The sequence below is a fragment of the Bos indicus genome, chromosome 22 (assembly GCF_029378745.1).
Source record: "Bos indicus isolate NIAB-ARS_2022 breed Sahiwal x Tharparkar chromosome 22, NIAB-ARS_B.indTharparkar_mat_pri_1.0, whole genome shotgun sequence".
Lineage (NCBI taxonomy): Eukaryota > Metazoa > Chordata > Mammalia > Artiodactyla > Bovidae > Bos > Bos indicus.
The window spans coordinates 33,886,903-33,903,909 of record NC_091781.1 but is presented as its reverse complement, the minus strand read 5'-3'; the positions used below and the strand labels follow the sequence as shown (position 1 = coordinate 33,903,909).

Here is a 17,007-nt window from a genome sequence, read left to right as displayed (position 1 = left end):
GTGAACCAGATTTAACAACTTTCAGTAGTTACTGTAACAAAAACACAGCGTTATAAGTTTTAGGCTAAGTGTCATTCAAGTGTCCTATTCTTAATTTTCTCAAGTGTTGACAGATGTGCTCTGTATTCTATCAAATTTCTATTTGTAAAGACCAGCTGCTGTCTCAAACAGCTCTTCCTTGGTAGAAATAGCCCATCACTCTTTAAGAAAACATTCCCAAGAAAATGATGATTTTCAATAGATAATTCATGGACTTTTATATACAAACAAATTTTCTGACATTGAGATGCCTTTTATATGACCCAGGATGTTGAAATCCTTTAGGAATTGTGACAGAGAGAACTTAAATGGACTCTGTGAACTCTCATGTCATGAGAAGCTCAGTTAAACACATTTCAACCATCTTTATCTGTGATGGATAGAAACTGTATCAACACAGCCTTTTCGTGGAGTCTTTCAGTATGGAGAATCTTTTTAATGTACTTTACTCTTGAACAATGAATCTGTTTTTCATGTTTCTTACTGTCTGTTCATTTGGTTTCATTTTTTATATATCATGCTATTCAGACTACAGTATGTGGATGAGAGCCGGTGCACAAACTATTTGTAACAGAACAACAATTAGATAAGATTAACAGGGTACTCAGTTACTCTCTGCGGAACAGGAACCATTACTGATAGTGAGCCATGGAGCACGTGTGTAGTAGCACTGCCTCACCTCCCCTATTACTATCCCAAGGAAAACACTACAAACACAGATTTAGGAAAAAAAAAACCCAACGTGAACAGATGTATGTAATGTGCTTAAATAGCTTCTTAAACAAACTAAGACCTAAAGTGTCTATCATCTGGGGACTTCTGATTGATGTCCAAGATTCTATAAATTACAAATGCATGGAGAAGGAAATGGCAACCCACTCCAATATTCTTGCCTGGGAAATCCCACAGACAGAGGAGCCTGTTGGGCTTAGTTCACGATGTCGCAAGAGCTGGACACAACTGAGAGACTAAACCTACACTGCTGGTCAGAATGTAAAATGGCACAGTAACTTTGGAAGACATTTTGATGGTTCCAGGAAAACTTAAGCATAGAATTACCGTTTAACCCAGGAACTTCACCCCCAAAGCTCTACTCAGGAAGAATGAAAACACAAATCAATGTTCACACAAAAATGCATACACAAAAGTTCATGCTTGCTCAAAAGTGGTAACAATACAATTAATTGTTCATCAACTGATGAATGAATAAACCAAATGTGTTATAGTCATACAAAGCTGTATTATTCAACCATAAAAATATATGAAGTACTGATATATGCTACAACATGGATGAACCTTGAAAATATGCTAAGTGAAGGTAGCCAGACAAAAAAGGCTTGAAACATTCCATTGATATGAAATATCCAGAATAGGCAAATCTATGAATATAGGCAATAGCTTCATAGTTTCCAAGGGGTGGAAAGACAATGGAGAATGACTTCCAATGGGTATGGGTTTCTTTTTCAGGGTGATGAAAGTGTTCTGGTATTGGATAGTGGTGATGGTTGCATAACCCAAGAATATACTAAAAACTGTTTAATTGCACATTTTACATGAATGAATTCTATGGTATATGAATTATATCATATTAAAGAGAAAATCAATATAGACACACTGGATTAGTGTTTCCCCAGGCTGGAAGTAGGCATAGGAATTGTCTGCAAATGGATGGGAGATTTTGGGGTTGGTCAATGGAAACACTCAAAAACTTGATTGTGGTAATAGCTGTCAACTCCATAAATTTATTAAAACTACTGAAGTTGTACATTTTAAATGAGTTAATTTTATGGTATGCAAATTATACCTCAATAAAAATGTTTTTTAAAAAGTTAAAAAAAATGCAGGTTCCTTAAAGTATATATAATGTTACTATTTCAAGTATGTGGTAATACGTATTTTACATATTTAACAATTATTTCTAGAAGGTGAGAATAGAAGAAAATTTTATTCTCTAATTTTTATATTTCTGTACTATTGGAATTTTTCTCATGTTAATAATTTTTGCAATCAGGGGAAAAAATACTTAAAACTATACCACTCTGGTCATTTCTTGGCAATAATTCTATTTACAAGAATGCACTTATCCCCAGGATTTCAGGAACCTATCTATGAACTAATTTTATTCATATATATAGTGTGTGTGTGTGAATCTTCTTGTGTGTATTTTATATGCTTTTTAAAGGTATCACAAACTCTAATCTCAAACTCCATGTGTCCATAAAAAACAATAAATTCCTACAAACAAAACCACTAATAATATCCCCTATAAACAAATTCTGAACAAGTTATATAGGTAGAGGCTCATAACCAGTTTAAAGGGGAAAATAAAAGTATGATGCTGAGCTGAACAAAAATAATTCTTCAAAACCACTGTAAGATGTAAACAGTTCTTGTATCTAGCTGCAAGGCACTGGGAAAGGGAAATAACCAGAGCCAGTTTTGTCTGTGCACTTCCTCAACCTTCAGAAAGACTCTGTGTTCTTAGAGGGAAGGGGCTAATGACCCACCAGTATCCCCATCTCCCTCCAGCTCAGTGTCTTTTTCAGGACCAAGGCAGTGTGCTTGGTAAGCTAAGTATGCTAAGAAGACCAAGCTGGTGATTTCTGGGGGCCGTCATATCAAAAATTTTCCAGACAACTCCCTCTGAAGTGTAAAAACGGAATACACTGCCTCAGCTGCCTGAAGAATGAGACTCTGGAAGAGATTATCATGTGATAATCCATATGTGATTCTGTGTCTGTGGAGCAGACAGTTGCCGCCCCAAAATGCTGGGCCCTAATCTGCTGTTACAATGTCATGATGGGGCCTTCTAGTCATCTGTAGCTCCCAGGCCTAGAGTGAGTGACCTGTGCAGTCATCCAGGCCTGCATGCCAGAGGGTCCTATTCTTGGTCTCCGATTTGATGTTCTGCTGCAGCCAACTTGAAATATGAACAAGAATCTCACATTTTCATTTTGCACTAGATCCTGCAAATCAGGCAGTCAGTTCTGGTGCCTCGACACATAATGAGGAGTTCAACAAAGCTAAACAGACTAATAGGAGGGCAAGTTAGGCTCTGTCTCAGATCTACCAGTCACAGTTTCATGGCTGAGGTGGGCCACTTTGCTTTAGACTTTATTTTCTGTGTGTGTGTACAAGTATGTGCCCTGTACACACTTGGGTGTCCCAAAAGATCCCACTAATATGACATACTCCCAGTAATAACAGTGAGTCAAAATGGTAATAACCTCAAAATAAGTTATAGGGGAACACAGAAAAACCACCAAAATAAGCACAGGAATTCTGATACACTGGATGAGGGTGGGGCTGTGAGGAAGCAAAGAATGTCCCTCACTGATTCTAGGAACTGTCATGTTAAGTTCTTTTTGACTTTAAACAAAATGTGTCTGTGTTCTAAAAGAAAAAATTATTATTTCAATCATTACCCACTGTTACCAAATCCTGATGATAATAAACAGCTACTAATTTAGAATCCTTTTTTTCTCTCTCCTCAAAGTCATACTACACCAAAAACTATGTGAGGTTAAAAAAAAAATGACACAGACAAAGTGTACTGCTTCATTAGATTCTGTCAAAACTGAAGTATGATTTTTTTTTTTAACACATACACAGAAGATGGACAAAAGCATTCACATTACCTTTTTAACTTTCACACCTTCTTTTGGAGTTTGTTTTGTTGCTAGATTATATCCAATCATCTGTTTAGCCAGCTGTCCCACAACTTTAGGGCTAAGAGAGAGGAGAAAAAAAGAGAGAGAAGAAAGAAAAGAAAGTCAATGTTTATACTGAAAACAATTTTAAGACACAGTCCATACTATACCCCCACATCCACCCTGCCTTGGGCCCACCTTCCACCTTCACAGAATGCATGGTACTTTCTGTTTATACACCAGGTGCTTAGCAGTGTAGCAGACGCTCCCTGGTTGCAAAGTACGTATCAATGAATGAGTGGGAGTAGAAGGAAGGAAGAGGAGGGGAGGGAAATGAAAACAAGTTTGCTTGTTTGTTCTCCCCTTCTCCCAAATAAGTTACAGTCATAGTAGAGAGACAATGCTGAAATGCACAGGTAAGATAGTGGGCAACTTGGGAAGTAATGCCCAAAGATGGGGATAAAGGGAAGGGGAAGGATCAAAGTAAACCACTGAAAGGTATGTGACAGGATAGGAGAGGAAAGTGTTTTCACTGACTGTCTAGAACAGAAGGGGTGTCAAGTTTTCACCAATTAGTGAACAAAAATCCTTTTACAGGAGAAGGAAAACTGGGACACTGCAGAGCCCTCTACCTGTTGTCTACATCATTTATTTGTGACCTTCTGCTCCTACTCCCTTTCTCAGTGCTCCTTTCCATCATGAGCAGCATCTTCCATAACTGCTTTGTCCAAAGATAAGGAATTAAAACCTCCACGCTTACTCTTTTGTTAAATGAACGCCTCCTTTCAAACCGCTACTGAAGACACCTTTTCCTCTTCCGCCAGCTAAGATCTGGGCTTTTAAAACAATTTCTTTTGCATCTGCAAAAGAAAATCCAGAGTTAGTAGCTGATTTAAAATTCTTTTTTTTTTTAGCAACCACCAAGTGGTAATGACATAACTTCCAAAAGTGACTGGCAAATGCTCTCTCAAAACAACTTGGAAAATGAAGGCAATGAAGAACTTCAAAAAACATCGATACACCTAAATACAGAGTCTGTTTACTGAGGACATTCAAATATTTCCTGCCAGTTCAAATATTTCCTGCCAGTTTAATCTAATTCTCAACTATCCCAAGGGAGAACAAGGCATGTGTTCCCTTGTTCTTCTAAGTGTCAGAAGATGCTAAATAAATCCAGGCTGGAAGTATTAATTCTACTGTGTAATGACACTCCCATGTGACAGAGACACCAATCTGCCAGTCAGAGGAGCTAACTACCTGTCAGCCATCTGAGATGTCAAAGGGAAGACTGGTTTACTTGGAGGAAAGTTTTAAAAAAAAGTTGGAAACGGAGGATTTAATAGCTGTTTTCTTAGAAACCAACAGTTTTCTGACCAGTTGTTCTATGTATCAGTAAGGTTGGGTAAGGGAGGAAGAAATGGATTAAAACTAAAAGAAAGCAGTATTTTATCAGTGTTGGCAGGGTAACAATATCCCGGAGCAAAGTGGCTGTGGACTCTCTCTTTGTCAAAACACTCAAGGAAAGAGTGAATGGTCCACTCCTGACATTTGAGACCAGTCATAAACTCAAACATGTTTATGGGCCTGGTGGGAAAACTGGGTGTGTGAGGAAGCCCAGTGATAGAGAAAGGACCATCAGCCAACAGGAATACTCCCCTATCCAATCAACAAAATGAAAAAAAAAAAAAAGGGCAACCCACAAATTAAATGTGTTTAATAAACCAAATAGTACACACCCTCCAGCCACAATTATCATTCCCTGTATATGACTCAGTTTTATCTAAAATTAGAGAATGAAATCAGACAATCTCCGATATGGCTCTAACAGTTTTCTGGTTTGGCACACCAGGTTTAAAATTGCAGACCCAGGTTTTAATCAAGGCTTCATCCTTTGCCCAGTTGTGTGACAACGGAAAAGTTACTTAATGTCTTTAAGACTCTGTTTACTCAATTATGAAACAACACTCAGCGTTGTTTCAAGAATTAAATTAGAAAATATATGCGGAACGCGGGTATACCTGTGGCGGATTCATTTTGATATTTGGCAAAACTAATACAATATTGTAAAGTTTAAAAATAAAATAAAATTTAAAAAATAAATAAAAAATAAACCACATCAAAAAAAATATATGTGACTATAACATCATGATCAATTAATTCATTTTACTATCTTTATATATCGTGAAGAACCAAAATGATTATTTTCATTCAAGCAGAAATGGTAAAAAGTAATGGAATCTGCCACCATTCATGCAAGGTCTGTAAATGTTGGCTATTTTAATCAGTACTACCATTGTTACTACTACTCATAGGCAAGCAGGCAAAGGTTCAAAGAGAAGGAGCCATAGGTATTTTCAAGAAGGAAATGGGAGAGCTATGAAATGATTTGACACTATGAAGGCACTGGGTAAAACAGTCACTCTAGCTGATGTAATCAGATCGTTAAGGTTCATAATCTTATTGGCTGATCTCCATTTTTTTGCTCACATTCAAAAAATCAAGGTTCACGTTCTCTCAGAAGCAAACACAGCTCCTTCTTTGCTGCCTTCTATAACCACTGACAATAGTTTCTGCCCTGAATATGAACCATCACAACATCAGTCAAACAATGTCTTAGAATAAACTGGTTCCCATCAAATTGAGTAGAAGCCAAGTTATTGTTACTGCTCATTATCAAATCCTTACTAGGAATGAAACCAAGTAAAACGAATTTATTTTGCATTTAGGCTACTGCATGTAGGAGCAGTGGTAAGATAAGAACTTTGGTGTAAAACAGACTTAGTTAAAATCTCCAACTCTACCTATTCCTTTACTGAGAAGAGAATGAGATTCAGAAAGGTAAGAGTAACATGTCCAACTATAAAATATTCATAACAATTTACAGTGTTAGAATGATGTGAAAATAAGTGAAGAAAGTAGGTAAAGCACTCATCTCAAAGTCTGGCACATTTAAAACAAAGAGTCAAAATATTATAGCTATTATAGTATCATAATTATTTTCAGCAATTCAGCAAAAGCGGAATTCAGAAGGAAATTTCCCATTTCCCTTTGAAGATATTAAGTGGAAAAAACACTTCTGCTGTTTACTCAATTTTTAACTGCGTTTTCTTCAAATTCTTTAAAAATAGCCAGCATTCCATTGCCACTATCATTTTTTATAACCTCATGAATCTGAAAAAAGAGATGCTTTCCTCTCCAAGCTTTCCAGCAACAAAACTTCAAAGCCATGCAGACTACCTAAATGGGCAATGTTAACTGACATTACATGGGCTTGATCAGTTAAGTTTTAGGCACTAACCATCAGGACAGAGAAACAGTTGTAAGCTCAATAAAAGTGTTGTCAATTGTTCACATCATTATTGATCACTTAATAAAGGACTTCATGCCACCTAGCTGGTAGACCAAGCAATCACTTTGGAGACTGTGAAGACACATACTGGGGCATGGAGAAAGAAGGAAAGAAAAAGACTGTCAAATCTAGGTATATCTTCTGCAATTTATATCGCAGGCTAAAAATAAGTTCATTACAATCACCTCTTCTGGTTAGTTCTCAAGTGCTACTAAAGCAGTATGCTGCTAAGTCACTTCAGTCGTGTCCAACTCTGTGTGACCCCATAGACAGCAGCCCACTAGGCTCCTCTGTCCCTGGGATTCTCCAGGCAAAAATACTGGAGTGGGTTGCCATTTCCTTCTCCAAAAGCAGTATAGTATGTCACTGTTGCTGCTGCTCCTGCTAAGTCGCTTCAGTCGTGTCCGACTCTGTGCGACTCCAGAGACGGCAGCCCACCAGGCTCCCCCGTCCCTGGGATTCTCCAGGCAAGAACACTGGAGTGGGTTGCCATTTCCTTCTCCAATGCATGAAAGTGAAAAGTGAAAGGGAAGTCGCTCAGTCCTGTCCGACTCCTAGAGATCCCACGGACTGCAGCTACCAGGCTCCTCCGTCCATGGGATTTTCCAGGCAAGAGTACTGGAGTGGGGTGCCATTGCCTTCTCCGAGTATGTCACTAACTGAAGTAAAATAAGTTTGTCTTGTCTTGCGGGAAACTCACATAAAGTAATTTAATTCATGTGATTATTTACTCAAACTGTTGAAAATTAAGATACTAGATTCTACCGAACAGTAACTGGCTTTTTCATTTAGTATTTACCAAGTGGTTTCATACTTAATGTCACTGTTTCCGTTTTATTTAAAAATCTAACTTCTCCAAAAACTCATACAAATTTCCTTTTTTTTTTTTTTAACATTACCTCACTGTTTCCAAAGAGAATTACAAAAGAATATTCCAGGGACTTTCCTGGTGGTCCAGTGGTTAAGAATCCACTTGCAAATGCAGGGCACATGGGTTTGATTCCACATGCCACAGAGCAACTAAGCCCATGTAGCACAACTACTGAAGCCCACAAGCTACAAAGAAGGAGTAGTCCCTACTCACTGCAACTCGAGACCGCCTGCATGTAGCAACAAAGACCCAGCACAGCCAGAAATAAACAAATAAATAAATGATATCTCAATGAGGAAATCCAGTTTTTGCATGAATACACAAGATGATCTAACTGTATTATAGGATATAAAGCTAAAAAGAGACAGAGGTGGGTAAAACTCTCCTCCAATAGATTTTGTCCAGATATGGATTGCATCTATACATTAATAACCATATTACTGGTAAAACTGAAGTCTGCTGCTGCTGCTGCTAAGTCGATTCAGTCGTGTCGGACTCTGTGTGACCCCACAGATGGCAGCCCACCAGGATTCCCATCCCTGGGATTCTCCAGGCAAGAACACTGGAGTGGGTTGCCATTTCCTTCTCCAATGCATGAAAGTGAAAAGTCAAAGTGAAGTCGCTCAGTCGTGTCTGACTCTAGCGACCCCATGGACTGCAGCCTACCCTAGTCCACGGGATTTTCTAGGCAAAAGTACTGGAGTGGGGTGCCATTTAACTCCGAATTCCCGACTCTTAAATGATACTCTTACATAAAGTAGCCTAAATACGCAATACATCTACTTTATTCTGTTTCTTTCCTGGTGAGTTTCTAATAATGAACAGTGCTTAGGGCAAGGTTTCTACTGGGTTTGATGGAAACTGGTTTACTATAATTCATATATATATATATATATATATTAGAGGAACTATAAGAGACATATTTGATAAACTTAACCTGTATGCAGGTCAGGAAGCAACAGTTAGAACTGGACATGGAACAACAGACTGGTTCCAAATAGGAAAAGGAGTACATCAAGGCTATATATTGTAACCCTGATTATTTAACTTCTATGCAGAGTACATAATGAGAAACACTGGGCTAGAGGAAGCACAGGCTGGAATCCAGATTGCCGGGAGAAATATCAATAACCTCAGATATGCAGATGACATCATCGTTATGGCAGAAAGTGAAGAACTAAAGAGCCTCTTGATGAAAGTGAAAGAGGAGAGTGAAAAAGTTGGCTTAAAGCTCAACATTCACAAAACTAAGATCATGGCATCTGGTCCCATCACTTCATGGGAAATAGATGGGGAAACAGTGGAAACAGTGTCAGACTTTATTTTTCTGGGCTCCAAAATCACTGCAGATGCTGACTGCTGCCATGAAACTAAAAGACGCTTACTCCTTGGAAGGGAAGTTATGATCAGCCTAGACAGCATATTAAAAAGCAGAGACATTACTTTGCCAACAAAGGTCCGTCTAGTCAAGGTTGTGGTTTTTCCAGTGGTCATATATGGATGAGAGAGTTGGACTGTAAAGAAAGCTGAGCGCCGAAGAATTGATGCTTTTGAACTGTGATGTTGGAGAAGACTCTTTAGAGTCCCTTGGACTGCAAGAAGATCCAACCAGTCCATCCTAAAGGAAATCAGTCCTGAATATTCATTGGAAGGGCTGATGTTGAAGCTGAAATGCCAATACTTTGGCCACGTGATGCGAAGAGCTGACTCATTAGAAAAGACCCTGACACTGACAAAGATTGAGGGCAGGAGGTGAAGGAGGCAACGAAGGATGAGATATTTGGATGGCATCATCAACTCCATGGACATGAGTCTGAGCAAACTTCAGGAGATAGTGAAGGACAGAGAAGCCTGGCATGCTGCAGTCCATGGGGTCACAAAGAGTGGGACACTATTGAGTGACTGAACAGCAACAACAAAGCCTAAATAGAATAAATAAGAAACATTTTAATTAGAAAAGCTTTGTAGAACTAGTTCACTTTGTTTTTCAGGGATGGGATTCTGAAAATATATTAATGCAAAATAATGTTTACAAAATATACTTCAGAACCAGAACACAAATGGGCCACAGTAAACGTCTGAAATGTTAGCCAAGAATATCAGTTCAGTTCAGTTCAGTCGCTCAGTCGTGTCCGACTCTTAGCAACCCCATGAATCGCAGCACGCCAGGCCTCCCTGTTCCTCACCATCTCCCAGAGTTCACTCAAACTCATGTCCATCGAGTCAGTGATGCCATCCAGCCATCTCATCCTCTGTTGTCCCCTTTTCCTCCTGCCCCCAATCCCTCCCATCATCAGAGTCTTTTCCAATGAGTCAACTCTTCACGTGAGGTGGCCAAAGTATTGGAGTTTCAGCTTCAGCATCATTCCTTCCAAAGAACACCCAGGGCTGATCTCCTTTAGAATGGACTGGTTGGATCTCCTTGCAGTCCAAGGGACTCTTCTCCAACACCACAGTTCAAAAGCATCAATTCTTCGGCGCTCAGTTTTCTTCACAGTCCAACTCTCACATCCATACATGACCACAGGAAAAACCACAGCCTTTACTAGACGGACCTTTGTTGGCAAAGTAATGTCTCTGCTTTTCAATACGCTATCTAGGTTGGTCATAACTTTTCTTCCAAAGAATATCAGTAAGAGTACGCTATTTTCAGCTGTCCTTATTTAAACAGTTTGGTATTGAACCAAATATCTGTATTACTGAACTGGTTTTATTCAGCATTGTTCTTTCAAAATATAATACTTTCTAAACACAAAATGTATTATTCTACATGCCAATACTACAGCGAGATGACTACCGCCATGATCATCTATTTTGAGTCAATAACACTGGAGCTTTGGGGGGAACTATGATTTCCATGATTCACTGACAAGCAATATTGGAATATTTAGTTTTCAGCACACCTGCATTGTGTAATTTGAGCCTAGTGATCACCTTTCACGAGGTCTGATAGAATTCTTAACATAAGAAAGTAAATGTATTTCAGATTTACAAATGAAAGGCGTGGAGAAAGGGGAGAGGGAGGCAAGAGAAGAGCTGAAAAATACTATGAAAAGATGAATCTTAATAAAGAACATACAATTATAGGGTGATAATGGAGACTCAAGTGGAATTTCCCAAAAGAAATGACCTAACATCCCAGTTTTCGTTACAACTCCAGAACCTGAACCTGAAGATGGTGAATTACCCATCTTCAATCATTACTGTAATATCTCCTACAGACTGACTTACCTATTTCCTTTGATTGTGACTAGGTCACTCGCTGTGAAGAACACTGATTCTGAGACAGAACAACTATTTCAACTTTCAATAACTCTGACAAGGGCTCACAAACACTGGGATAGAGAATTTTAAACATATGAGATGTCGGAGTAAGTCATTTCACCATTGGTCACATACCTAGACTGAAACAGAATTGGAGATACTTGACTCTGTATCAGTATGCTACTTAGCTTAAGTTACATCAAAGACTTAAATTACATGTACTTACAGCAGTGATTTACAAATAGAAGCAAAAGATGAAAATAAGACTCTCCAGTACAGGGATTTTATGATACAAACAGGAAGTTTTCCAGGGGGAGATTATTTTACATTAAAACATTCTTCACTGATAAGGCTTTTTTATATAAGTTCTAAATCTTAATTTCCCATTGAATATGATAGTCAATTAACTTCACATTATCTAAAATAATTCCCACATTTGGACACTGTGGAGGCATGATAATGCTCACTTGAACAGTTTATTGATTATAAAGGAGACGATAATATTATCTTAACACAAAACAGTTTTACTTTCAAGGGAATCATTTTAATTTGAGTTCCTATAAAACTGGGCTTCCCAGGTGGCACAGTGGTAAAAGAATCCGACTGGAGGTGCAAGAGACACAGGTATGATCCCCAAGTCTGGAAGATCTCCTGGAGGGGAAAACAGCTACCCACTCCTGTATTCTTGCTTGGAGAAGTCCATGGAGCGAGGAGCCTGGCGGGCTACAGTCCATGGAGTTGCAAAGATCCAGAAACAACTGAGCACACACACACACACACACACACACACACACACACACACACACACACATACACACACGAACAATCCCTAAATTAGTTTGATAAATCATTGTTTTTTTTCAAACTGCCATACTCTTAAAAATACTGTATATATAATACTACATTATAGGCTTCATTAAAATCTATCATGATAAATTAGCCTATTCTTCTGACCTTGTCACTGGTGCTATTAATTGTTTTCACAACCATTAATACATACTCCATTTGTGATAAAAATTTCAAAGGTAGATAAAAATTACCTCCAGAAAGGCTCTATTCAGTTGTTATCTTACCTTTTCTATCCCTTAACACTTATAAACCAATCTTTCATTTTGCCTACTAGATTAAAAGATATGTTTCTAAAAGAAAGGTTAAGGATAGAACTTCCTGTCACTGATGGCAAAATTAACATGACCTTATTTAAGCACCTTATTTAAGCCAAAAAAAAAAAGTCTAATACTCTAAGACTGAAACCACAGGACATTAAACAAACCTTCTGCAACTGAAACCACTTGTGAAAAAAAAACAATCTTTCAGAACAAACAAGTTTCTTCAGAAAAAGAAATCTCCAGAAGAAATCTCTATGTAGATTATAGTATGGATTAATATATACACTAGTAATAAAAATACCTGTGTAACATTTGTACCTTCAACATATCCTGGAAATAGTCACAGATGATGAAAAGCATTTATGAACATCAATAGCATTTCTACAATGTTTTGTGGTACATTTGAAAGGAAAGAATGATAAAAGAAAACTAGCTATCAAAAAAATCATTTTTTCCCTGACTTTTAAGGCAAAGATACATTCAGTCAAGGTTCAATTAGGGAAGCAGAACCACCGTGAGTTATGGATAAGAGATTTATTATAGGAATTAAAGCTGAATTTGTAAAAGATACTGACAAAGGGAAGATGTGAAAGTGGAAGTTGAAGGATCACAAGAGTCACCAACCAGCCAATCAGAGAAAAAACGGCATATCCAAGATTCATAGAGAAGGGTATGGGACTTGTCAAGTGGGTTTGTGTTCATGTTGATCAGCAAGGACAGCAATTGAGAAAAATTGCTAGACATGGAGCAGAGAACAGCAAAGACAGGTTGGACCCTCTTGCCAGCATGTCTACATCTGCCCATCACTGTATCACAGTGTAACAGCTGCATTCCAAATTCTGTGCAATCCCATATCTAGCCAATTCTAATCTGAATTATACAGGGAAGGAGATTCTGCGAGACAGAGCTCCACCTTAACCAAGCTGACACAGTATAAATCACCAGAGCTAATAATAAAGGCATCACAAGGCAAAGACCATGACTGTTGGCAGGTTCAGAACTAACATTTTTGACAGTTTTTGGAGAACCTATCCCGGGCAAGAGTATATCCCAGCTTCAGAGGCAGACAACTGGAAGCTACTTGATAATACATACATATAAAGGTATCTCTTGTTGATCTGAACCAGTGATGAACAGGGAGGAAAAGGTGGCAATGCCTAGAATTGATATGGAAAGATAAACTCACAAAGGTTTTATTTTCAGAGCCAAGTGGAAAGACTATAACATTTAAAATGTATGTAACATATACATTGCCTGGCTGCATCCACATTAAAAAATGTTTCCTTCACTTTCAGAGCAACACTACTAGTATTCTGAGATTTTTCACTTTCATGATTAGAAATTTTGTCTGTTCACTATCTTCTCTTATTTAAATCTATTCCTCTATCTGGCTCTCCACTTGGTGAGAGATGGTCTCAAGCGCTACTGTCCAGAATCAGCCCCACTGCTTGTTTGCTGTTCTCATTCTGCTGCCCATGGTCTACTGGCCACACTGCCACCAATTTCCCCTACTCAAGAAAGATCCCCCAGCTTTTCACAGGTGGGTCCCCTCTGGGGAACTTCTCAAGCAGAGTGGTGGAGCCCCTGGTGAGACAGCTTTTTCCTTTTCAGCATAATCTCGGTCGCAGAGGTCACAGTCTCCAGGGGAGACCAGGATCAATCAAACCTGACAATCCTGTGCCCTAGGAGCCATTCCCTTTCCTTACAGAGATCTCACAAGAACCCTGCACTTTTCTAAGCCGCTCCGCTCTTTCAAGACCCCTTCTCCAGACAGGCCCTGATTTTCAACTTGGAGAATACATTCAAAATCCTTTTCACAGACCCCCAAGTCCAATGCAAATCAAGGAATAGTACTGGGCATCTGTTCTATGCCTCTGAAAAATTCATGATGGTAAAGAAACCTGGAATGTTCTAAGACAATTAGGAGGTCCATCTGTCCAATATGCACAGAACACCCTTTGGTAGAGCAATCCCAATTCTGTGAAAATTGACTACAGAAATAAGAATTTTCACTGCAATGTAACTATAAAAGGGAAACAGTGAAAACAACCAAAATGCCCATCAGTATTTGAACACGTGGGATTGGAAAAACAAATTGTACATATCCACATGATGAAATAATACAAATGCTATATATATTTATTAGGACCCCTGGTGGCTCAGTGGTAAAGAATCCACCTGCCAAGCAGGAGTTGTGGGTTCGATCTCTGGGTTGGGAAGATCCCCTGGAGCAGGAAATGGCAACCCACTCCAGTTTTCTTGCCTGGAGTAGGAAATGGCAACCCACTCCAGTTTTCTTGCCTGGATAATTCCATGGACAGAGGAACTTGGCAGGCTATAGTCCATGGAGTCGCAAAGAGTCAGACATGACTTAGTGACTAAACAACAACATGATTTAAGTAAATCTTTATGCAAAAACAGGGAAATGTCCACAGACACTATAAGCTTTAAACTGAGCTAACAATATTTAAAAATAAATATTCACTTTTGTGAATAGTTATACAGTCATAATGAAATCTAAATGGACAATAATCAAATTATTAACTAAGGTTATCTTAAGGAGGTAAGGAGGAGTATTATTGGTACCTTTCAGTACTGATGAAAATTTTTTGCAATTATCGTGGGCTGTCATAAAAAAATAAAACTGAGACTTTAAAAACGTGAGATAAATATAGTCAGTCATTTATAGTGGTTTGTCTTGAATATTTAAATGTTCCTTTCTGTATGAGCCTGTATAGTTTTTCTCTGTGGAGTCAGGGATGTCCATATTTGAGCTGGCCTCCAGAAAACACCTTCAAGAAACATGGCTCATAATCTTACAACGTGACCTCCTAAAGTGTCAGGCAAGAAAACTGACAGCAAAAGAAAAATGTTTTGCCTTTCTAAGACATCTATTGAGCACCTAAGGGAATACAAAGATTTTAAAAAGTCATAGTCACTGCCTTTCAGAAACCTAAAATCTACTGAAGGAAAGAGATACAAACAAAGAATTACTGAAAAATATGAATGCTTTCATAAACAGCAAGAATTAAGGACAATGAAAAGGGGAAACAGTGTCAAGTTAAACAGGGCAGGAGACAGAACAGAAGAACCATGGAGAGAAGAGCTTTGAGTTTTCTAGGTAGATAAGCCAGGGCGTGAAGATACCAACGGGTAAATAGCTAAGAAAGGCTACGCTGCTATACTTACTTGGCTGTTGCAATTACCTATTTAAATTAGAAACCACTATAGCACTGCTTCAAATAAACCAGTCAAGCATGCCAAGGATTCAGCACTCAAATTTCTTATTTCAGATCTTCAGAAAAACTCTACATATTAAAGTTTATTTCTCCATATTCAAGAAAAGCATGTAAGTGAAAAAACACATATATTATCTTTGTTAAATTTAGTTATTTTGTCCTAAGTGCTTTTAAGATCTCTACTAATTTTATCATGGTGGTTTTTAAAAAGCCCCAATCAAGCATACTTTCAAAGAGGGTTGTGAAAGCTTCCAAGGGGTCAGTGAGATTCAAACTAAGCAGCTATTTAATGATAGCAAGAGTTAAGTATATGTCTACCCCCTCCTAACCTGCAAATAAACACATATTCCAGACTTAAAATGTGCAACCATCCTAAATGCCAGAGATATAGAATTCCAAACACTGGGTTGGTGATGTTGCTATAAAAAGGAACTCAGTAGGGGTTTATTTTCCATTTTAAAGTGCTCAAGTACTGGATGGCACTCTGGAGTTAAGCAGAAACAGGGGATGACCCACACCCAAGAGAGATGAAAAACCTCAGAACCACTTTCCCATGATATATACATCTACTGTGGTCCAGCATAATTTGTTATGTAGCTTTCAAATTGCATTGAGTTTTAAATTGCAATGTCTTACTCTTTTATTGCCTGTCCTGATCCATTCATTGTGTCTGAAATATAAATCTATTGCTTGAATGTTAGAATGTTAAACACAGGGAAGACTTTAGACTGCATCCTACAGGATGAAATCAAGCAATTACCCCAAACTGGGAGGAGTTTATATTTGGCTGACTTTTGAGACCTGAGAAATAATTACTTCTTCCTGCGATGCCAGCTTTCTTTAGTTTTCTTCCTTCCTTTCTGTGTTTCCCTCTTCTTCCTTATTCTTCCCCATCCTTCCTTCCTCCTTTGATTTTTCCCTGTATTATTTCCAAGTTATGTAAGTGCATGTTCAATTATATCTAAAGATAACTAACTTCAGTTTCAATAGTTTAACAGCCAGAAGATAAGGACTAACTGTAAATTTCACCTCCCATCACACCTTCCTCAGAACCACTGCCCCAAAAGGTTTAATGCACTTAAATTCCTCAGAATTGATGTACTCATCACTAACATGACCTATACCTGACCTCAGAAGCCAAAGAGCCAGAAACTACTTTCTTAGACTGTCTTCAGAACAACCTTTCTGATGATCATTGAAGCATTCAAATTAGGATGGTCTCTTCTGGAACTTCTTGAATCATTAAAGAAAAAAAATGCCTGGTTTGAATAAGAATTCATATCATAATGATCCAGGCCAAGTATTACAAACAAGACAATAAAGAGGGATGGAATGTGGTGGATGGCTCAAAAGGGAGGGGATTTTATACACACACACACACACACACACACATGACTGAAGCGACTTAGCAGCATATACATATCATTATGACTGATTTGCATGGATGGACAACAACAAAGACTACAACAAACTGTAAAGCAATTAT

At 38.3% G+C, this 17,007-nt stretch overlaps 1 protein-coding gene across 5 annotated transcripts in view; it reads right to left on the bottom strand.

Moving 5' to 3' along the window:
* SUCLG2 (succinate-CoA ligase GDP-forming subunit beta) overlaps nucleotides 1–17,007 on the bottom strand; it is a 515,982-nt gene that overhangs the window by 370,891 nt on the left and 128,084 nt on the right. For all 5 annotated transcript variants that reach the window (XM_070776340.1, XM_070776337.1, XM_070776338.1 and 2 more), the window contains exons 3-4: nucleotides 4,450–4,549; nucleotides 3,678–3,768 (exon numbers count right to left, since the gene is read on the bottom strand). In XM_070776340.1, coding sequence (XP_070632441.1) covers nucleotides 3,678–3,768; nucleotides 4,450–4,549 — 191 coding nt within the window. The remainder of the gene's footprint in view (nucleotides 1–3,677; nucleotides 3,769–4,449; nucleotides 4,550–17,007) is intronic.